The sequence below is a fragment of the Eptesicus fuscus genome, chromosome 16, assembly GCF_027574615.1.
Source record: "Eptesicus fuscus isolate TK198812 chromosome 16, DD_ASM_mEF_20220401, whole genome shotgun sequence".
Taxonomy (NCBI): domain Eukaryota; kingdom Metazoa; phylum Chordata; class Mammalia; order Chiroptera; family Vespertilionidae; genus Eptesicus; species Eptesicus fuscus.
The window spans coordinates 58,821,367-58,829,856 of NC_072488.1; the positions used below are offsets into that span (position 1 = coordinate 58,821,367).

The 8,490-nt window shown below is 57.5% G+C and overlaps 1 protein-coding gene across 1 annotated transcript in view; it reads right to left on the bottom strand.

Moving 5' to 3' along the window:
- Positions 1 to 8,490, bottom strand: part of LOC114229975 (protein Daple-like) — a 29,872-nt gene that overhangs the window by 20,558 nt on the left and 824 nt on the right. Inside the window, exons 2-6 of the mRNA XM_054727944.1 lie at positions 7,092 to 7,232; positions 6,534 to 6,652; positions 5,756 to 5,837; positions 5,286 to 5,444; positions 570 to 716 (exon numbers count right to left, since the gene is read on the bottom strand). Of these exons, the coding sequence (XP_054583919.1) occupies positions 570 to 716; positions 5,286 to 5,444; positions 5,756 to 5,837; positions 6,534 to 6,652; positions 7,092 to 7,232 (648 nt within the window). The remainder of the gene's footprint in view (positions 1 to 569; positions 717 to 5,285; positions 5,445 to 5,755; positions 5,838 to 6,533; positions 6,653 to 7,091; positions 7,233 to 8,490) is intronic.

The following is an 8,490-nucleotide window of genomic DNA, read 5'->3' on the forward strand; positions in this document are numbered from 1 at the left end:
TGCCCTCGTTCCCCCAGGATGAAGGGCCTCCATGCCCCTGCTCACTTCCAAACACACAGCTGCACAGAAATGACCCCAACACACAGCCCAGCTGTGACAGTTACAACCACTAAAAGGCATGTTGACCCAGTGACCTAGAGGATGAAGACACCCAAGGTCTCTGAGCGGTGTCTGAACAAAGTGACATACAGCACAGGGCTTTAAAGAAAGCGCTATGATGATGGCAACTCTGTGGCCCCTTAGCAGGCCTAACGCCTTGGAAAGGCCACAGGGACTCACACAGCACAGCTCAACCCACACCATAAACACCAGCAGAGACCCTTTTTGCAACAGATGCCCACATCCATCCACCCTCACAGGAAAGCAACACAGCATCAGGCTCTCTCTGCGTTGGGACCCTTAAGTGGTGCCCACTCAAGCCGCTGAGCTTACCAAGCGACTCTCTGCCGTCAGCGGGTCACTGTGTCGGCAGCAGCACCAACCCAGTAGCCGAACATCAGAGAAGGGCACAACATGAACCTAAAACTGCCCCTATCTGTGTTACACGTGGCGACAACAGCCTGTCCTACCAACTGTAGGTGGCGCAGCTTTGATTTCAGCTGCACATTCTCCTCCTCAAGCTCGTACAGCTTATCGACCCGGGACCGAGCGATAGTCAGCTGCTCCTGGAGAAGGCCCTTGGTGTCCATTAAAGTATAATTGTCTTCAATCAGCTCCTGGTCAGCAAGAACACACATGAGAGCCATCAGGTTAAGGACCCTGGTCATGACGACAGCGCTTCCAGGCCCCTGGACCCAAACCAACAACCTAGGGATGGCTCTGCAGCCGCAGGAAGTCCTGTCTCTGCTATTGAGCCCCTGCCCTTCTCCATGAGGCCAGGCCAGATGGAAAAATCCCAAAGCAAGACACTATTTAAATTAGGGAGGGAGTGTCTGACACATACAGCCTCGGGTGGTTGGACGAGTGCACCTGTTGACAGGTGTGGGACTTGGCTGAGCCCCTTTCCTTAACAAGGAAGGGGTGGGGCTGAGAGTCTGTCCTGGGTTTGAAGTCTGAATCTAAGCCTCTCAGCTCAACAGTCACTCCACTGATCTGGGTCCTAAAACAAAATTCAGATGAGCTTTGGTTCGATATGCAGTTCCTATTTGAACATTTCACACACCTGCTCTCAGCAGTTTCCTGGAAATGAGGGGTCTGTAAGACACAACAAACAAGTACTATGGCCTCTGAGTGTCAGGCACATGCTGAGTGTGGAGCACAATGGCTGGACCCTCGCAGGTCCACTGCACTTACTCCTGTCCCAGTGCCCAGCACACAAAGAAGAGCCGTTCAGCTCATTCCCCTCATCTCTAGTCCTGCCCTCTGGAGCCCTCCCAGCAGCACACAGTGTTTTAGGGGGCTGAGTCTCCCCTGAATGCCCTCACAGTTTGTGAGCCCCCATACATAGGGACATGTCTGTTTTTCTCAGGGAGCATTTTTCCAAGGCTTGCCCCACTCATGGTTCTAACAACTGGGCATGGGCCAGTAGCTCCTGCTTATCCATCACGTGTTCATTTCCCCGCACGGGAAACCATGCACCTACCGCCAGTGGACACGGTTCTGGTCAAAGTCTGGCAGCGGGAAGGGCATGGTCACTGACTCTGGCTTCTCCTGGCTGCCCCCTCTCTGCCTGTCCACGGCCCTGCACTCGGAGCTCTCTGCACATTCACTCTTCACAACAGCCCCCAGAGGGAGGCAGGGACAATCCCTTCCTACACACGAAGAGGCTGCCTTGAGTCAATTGACAAATGAGCCCCAAGTCACAAAGCCAGCCAGGGGTGAAGTTGGGCTTGATCTAAGGCTGGGGAGCTCCAGACCTGTCTCTCTACTTCCCTCAGTGGCCTGCACCCCATCCTTGAGGAGCCCGCGTGGGTAAGGGGCCCCGACTACTACCAGCGATGTGAACTGGAGCTCGTGGAGGGGCTTCAAGCAGGAAGAAGGCTAAGCTCTCCCCCTTTGGCCACTGCTGCCAGCATTCTGATCTAGTGTTCCAGCAGGTCTACCCACCAGTCCTCTCCAGTATCACCATCCCCGCCCTCCCCCCCGGCCCTGAGCTCCCATAGCACAGCCTGCCCCTTCACCTTTACAACCCACTCCTGCACAGCCTGCAAATCCCAGCCGGAATAGCCCCTCTAAGAAGGACTTCAGCTCCACTCTGTCCCACCCGCTGAGTCAGGTGCTGGGGCACCCAGAGTGCCTACTATGAGCAAAACACAGAGCTGGCCTGTCCCCCACCCAAGGCTAGTTCTGCAGGGCAGGACTATGCACTTCTGTTCTCCTGGGGCTCCCAGAAGTGTTCAAAGACACTTGTCAGCTGAATCACACCATTGGGCTGAGGATGGGCTAACACATATGAGGGGAATCAGAGGTGCCATGTGAGTTGGGCCCTGAAGGACCTGGAAACAACAGGGATGGACAAGTGTCCAGAAGCAGAGTACAGCGTGGAACTAGATGGTTTATAGCTACTGTTCCCATGTGCCCCATGTATTAGGCAGCAGAAATATCTAAACCTGCTTTGCACAGCCCAGCACTGAAGAAGTGAGAGAACAGATGGCAAGAAGCTGTGCCTGAGTCCTAAAGTGTCAAAGGCTGGGCCTGGAAGAGGCAGAAAGTGTGAGACCACCAGTCCCGAGGCCGATCTTAAACCCAGCTCCTACCTGTCTTGCCACCACCCATTCTGCCCCTCCCTGCATGATCAGATTCAGGGGCCCCATCTGTGGACAGAACTCCCGGGGATAAGCTCACTAGAAACATTTTCCTATCGATGCCACACGGTGCCAGGGCACGAGGGGCTCAGAGGCGCCTGGACACCACTCCTGTGATGGACGGGGTCAAGGCTTGCCCCACACCCAGCAAGGGGAGTGAGAGCAGGGACTGCCTGTCGAGCCCACGTCTCTCCAAGCAAGCCCTGCCCAGGAAGCTAAGTGCTATCCCTCTCAGAGGGGCATAGAAAGGCCCAGCTGGCCCTCACCTGTTCAGGATGCTCAGCGCACCCACAAATCTGCCCTCTGGTGTTGAGAATTTCAGCCAAGAACAAAGCATGGGACCAGAGGGACTTCCAGGCACTCTCTCTCCACCCGGGCCCGGGCAGCAGAGGGGGTACTGTTTGCAGAGGGAAGTCAAGGACCAACTGGTGCACCCCCACTTCCCACTGTGCCTAGAGGCGACCAGGCCTCTTTCCTCAAGTTGTGGCACTGACACCCTCCCCTTTTATGTGCTTGTCAGTGCTGACCCTGGACGGGCTCTCAGGGAGGGCACCCGGGCTGTCTGTGGCTCCCCCTGTACCCATAGGAGAGCCCCTGCCTGGTGGGTGTCCACGTGACAGTCGTGCTGGGCTCTCTGCTCCGCTGCCCGTCACACCCGACACTGTCACCTTTCCAAAGGAGACAAAACCTCTGATTCCCCCGTCCTTCTCCCCAGGCCGCAAGTCTTTTCATGCTGAGATGGTTTTTACATGACTTGTGAGGTCTCTACCAAGTGCCTTGTGTATGCCAGCCCCAGGCATGCAGTGGGACAGGACCCTGCCCCTGCCCTCAGGGGCTCAAGCTGCACGCAGGAAACCTGGCCAAGCAGGGCTGAGGGAGGCCTGCGCACAGCCTGCAGGGCTGTTGGAACCACTGCGATGTAAGCATGAGGTCGCGAGCACTGTCCTCGCTGCTCCCTGGGCCCAGGCACATGGGCCTCGGAGAACAGTGTGACTCATCCTCTATGTGGCCTGGCCTCCACGGACCACGCTGTTTCTCTTGTTATTCATTTACTAACGCCAAGTTTAAGGCATTACTAGTTTCACAGCAAAATTATTAATCAATATGAAAAATGTTGCTGCTCTTATCCTGAGGCACGCACCTTGAGAACATGGAAAAGGGGTTTCCATGTGAAACCCTGCAAAAGCCCAGAAGCTCCCGAGTGCAGGGAGCCAGTCTTGCTTTGTGCTGCATCCCCTGCTCCTGGCGCAGGGCTCGGTGCCACACAGACCTTCAGTCACCGCGTATGCATGACTGAGCGAGGCTGCTTGGACAGGCCCGGAAAAGACACGGAGACAGAGGCTGAGCCCTGAAACCCACCCCCATCCACAGGGCAGACTGTCGGCTGAGATGTGGGGGCTGCCTTAGGTCCCAGTGTGCAGGAGGCTGCAGAGGCAGCAGTCTGGGGAAGCTTGCACATGACCTTCTGCAACCCTCCCACCTGTGGCATTTCCAGTGAGTGAGGGTGCCCGTGCCCCACACCGGTCTGTGCTGCAGATGGATGCCCTTCATCACCAGCAGGGCCCGGGGACCATTTCCAGGACAAAGCTGAGAGCTGGCCTCCCACCCCACCCCTGCCTGGGCCAGGCTGCTTTGGCACAGCGCCCAGGGCGCCTTCTCCACAGGGGGTAGGGGAGCTCGCCACCTACATTCCTGGGAACAGCCACGCTCTGAGTAGGTCTGAGGAACCACCAAACCTGGACCACAGCCATCCCCAACCGGGCCCGTCTGCAGCAGGAGAGCATGTTGAGGTCTCCGGTCAAACCGCCTGCCCCTGCGCACCTGCCTACCAGCAGCGTGGCCAGGAGAGGGTCAGCCTGTGCTACAGACCTGTGTTCCCCTCGCAAGCTTCCTGCTGGCAGCGGGGATGATTTCTTACATCCAGCAGGCCCGGCACTGTGCGCTGCCATCCTGATTTCACCCAGCTCCCTCAGACTGCCTCTAAACCCCGGGCTCAGCAGAAGAGGCAACATTCCCAAATCCTCAAGGAGAGGGTCTGTAACCCGCTGTTGACGTGAAGCAGTCGGCTGCGTGCTCAGAGCGCCAGTAACCCTGCCTGGTTCTTGGTTCTGTCCCCTCTTAACCCTAACAACCTCCCCTGAACAGACCCATAACCTCAGGATCTGAGTAGGCTACACCACAGAGAGCTTAATATGGGACTTGCCCAAATACCAGGTATCTTACCTCTTTCATTGTAAAAACCTCACGGACTAGTACAGTTATCTCTGTTTCACAGATGAGAAAATAGTCCTGGTAAGATTTAGCCACAGAAATTACAAGGACTCTTAAAAAAAGATTAGTGACTAGAAAGTCATCACTGTGGCATGAAGAAGGAGAAGGAAACGCCCTAAAAGAAAGAGTCCCTTCAACCACATTCCCAACCCTGTTCCTTCCACTAACAGAGGGAGCCCAGGGAGAGGGCCAGCTGGGGAGGCATCACGGCCCCTCTCCCCTCTTCCAGGACACAAGTGCCCGCTGGCTGCCTGCCTTGGCTGGGCTCACCTTCATGTGGGCTGCATAGAAGTCTGCATCTTTCTGATTTTTTCTGAGGCCCTTCACCTCCATCTCCAGCCTCTCCACACGGCTCGCTTTCTCCCTCAGGGAGTCCAGCTCAGAGAGGGCATCACGAGCAGACTGGGCGCTGGCCGCCAGCTCCATGTTCTGGGAGGTGGGCAAAGGCAGGGGACCTGGCTCAGGGCACCCTCGGGGCTGGGGAAGGCCCAAGTCCCTGCAGCCCCAGGAGAGGCCAGGGGCAGCCAAGCTGGTCCATGTGCAGACCCCCGAGGGGGGGGGGCCCACATGCTGTCACTGAAGCATGTCACCCCACAGCAGCTCCCAGGACAACTGACTCTCAGGCAGCGCTGCTTTGAGAGGGAAGGAGAGGTCCCAGATCACATTCCTGGACCTGGGGCCATGGTGACTGGGGCACCCTAGCCCCCCAGCCACCCCCACAGGACAGGCCTCCCGCTCACATAGCGATCGGACTCCTGCAGCTCCAGCAGCAGATGGTCCACCTCATGCCGGGTGTCTGCCAGCTGCTCCGTCTTCTCCTCCCTGGGGGCGATGGGAGGACGTGGTGAGGGCTTCCTCAGAAGCACCCCAAAAGCCCACCACTTGGGAGACCCCAGCGGGGAAGGAGAGGGGACCTGGCTTCTGGGCGTGAGGAGGACGTCTGCACCCGGGGCTGCAAAAACGCTCCCGACTCCAAGGTGAGCTTTACGTTTTCAATGCCTGCTCTTACCACACCACAGACCTGAGCTTTCCTCTGAGGGTGCGGGACAGGGAAGGAGCCCACAGCCAGGCAGGCAGCGAGGCCCACTGGCGGGGAGGTGAAGGCTGGCAGCTCCGAGATACCAGGCATGGTGCTATCACCAGCTGCAGGAAAGGGGGAGCAGGCCCACCGGACAGGACAGGAGAGTCACATCCTCCCTCCAGTCAAGAGCACCCACACTGGGCCTGAGGGTGAGCAGCAGGCTGCTGCTCTGAGCCTCCCATGTCTGGACTGGCAGGAGCCCTAAAGGCCCAGCAGAACCCTGCTGTGCAGGCCCGGGGATGGGAGGGGTGAGGAGGAGAGGGAGCGGGCTACCCAGGGCCCAACAGGGACCAGGATCAAAGCAGAGCCCAGACACTCCCAGGCACTTGGGAGAGCGCCCTTGTTTGCTGCCCCGCATGGCAGTGAACCACAGGTGCTAGCAGGTGTGGTGACACAGGGCACAAGGGCAAAAAGAACGGGGTCACTGGGGGACTCACAGCTCCTGCCTGATGCTGCACAGCCTGGCCTTGGTGTCTGCCAGCTCCACGGCCAGGTGCTGCGTGTCCTCGCTGGGGCGGCTGCTGGTGTCCCGCTCCAGGGTCAGGGTCACGATCAGCTACAGAGGGCACACAGAGGGGTGTCACCTGCTTGCTCCTGTGCCTGGCACAGTGCCCGCACTACAACTTGCTGAAGAATGACCAAAAGATGAAAGAAAGTAAAAGAGAAGATGGCAGCCGAGACTGCAATGCCTGGAGGGGCGCAGGAGAAAGTTGGGGGAGTTTTTAAAACACGAGGATATATTTACTGAGACAGCAGGGCCGAGTGAATGGAGCAGGGCCCCCAAGCTCAACTTCTGTCCTCACGCAGGTGTCTGGGAGGGGACTGGGCCCTGCAGGGAAAGTGTCCTCGCCCTGCCCCCAAGGAAAATGGACCAGGAGGACAGACAGTGTGCACAATTGAGAGGAAGTCAGGATGAGGAGCCAGGCCTATAACTAGGGCGCCAGGCCCAAACCCCCCCACCTGTCCCGCAACTGCTGGTCCACCTGCAAACACACCTCCCTGCAACTGTCTCGCTCATCCACCAGCCTCCTGAGCTGAAACGCCATGTTCCTCGAGAGGGACTGCAGCTCCTCCAGGGCCATGTCTGGGACCTCCAACCACTGCAGGTCAAACAGGCTCTCCTGGTGGTGGGTCACCTGGAGGGACACAGGGGGACGGTGCTGCGGAGGCTGGGCAGGGAGCAGCTGTGGGGACCCTGAGAGCACCCACCTCCCAAGGCCACGCCCCCTGGGACCTAGGCCGACTCTCCCACAGCTGACCCACCTCACTGACATTATTAACCCTCAGCCACCACATGTCGGTGGGGGGCGGGCAGGCCCCTCAGACAGCCCAGCCACACTCTGCAGCCGAGCTCTTTACTCACACACCACTGCTGCTGGCACACTAGTTCAAGGAGGACACTGACTTCACACCAGACAGCACTCCTCACAGTGTGGGAGCTCCCTAACTGTCCCCAGGGATTTCAGTCCCGCACCATCCATGTATCACACAAAGAAGGTGAGCCTCGGGAGTGGAGGGTGAGGAGGGATAGCATTTTATTGCTCAAAATAGAATCTAATGCGAAGATGGCAACATATTAGAACGCTTCTGTCAGAATGTTGGGCCCATGCGAGTCTTATGTTATTTTTTGAGGAAACATTTCATAGCCTGAAACACTTTTCAGGTGAGCGTGTATCTCCTCCACACAGGCCACACAGGCCCACCTGGTTTCCCCTTTCCGCCGGGTGTGAGCACAGGCCCCAGCCTCATCCGCACTGGGCAGCCTCTCCTCCAACTGCCCACATCACCTTCTTCAACCCAGGGACAGGCCCTTGATGGGGAATCAAACCTGCGACCCTTTGTTCGGCAGTCCAACACTCTAACCACTGAGCCAAACCATCTAGGGCCTGACCTCACCTTCTCAACCTGAGCCCCCAGACCAGCCCGAGGAGGCAGAAGGTCTGTTTTCAGTCCGTGTCTTCTCAGGGTGGGAAGGTGAGTGTTAGTGCACTCAGGCCTCAAGAGGGGAAACAGATGGCAATCCACTGAGTGAGGTGCACCAACAAAGTTCTTCCATTTCCCAGAGGGGCAAGTGGAGGGGGAGAGCACCTCAAAAACCCTGCTACCCTGCTCGGCTGGTTTCACTCAGTGGTTAGAGCACCAGCCTCAGGATCAAAGGGTCTCGGGCTTAATTCCAGGTCAAGGGCACATACCTCAGTTAGTGCTTTGAGCCTGGCCCCCTGCGGGAGGCAACCAGTGATGTCTCTCTCTCTGACATCTATGTCTTTCTCTCCTCTCCCTCTCCCTTCTTCCTGCTTCCTTTTCACTCTCTCTAAAAATCAATGGAAAAATACCCTTGGGTGAGGATTTAACAAAAGCAGAATGGTCCTCAGGCTAACAGGAATGGCTGAGCCT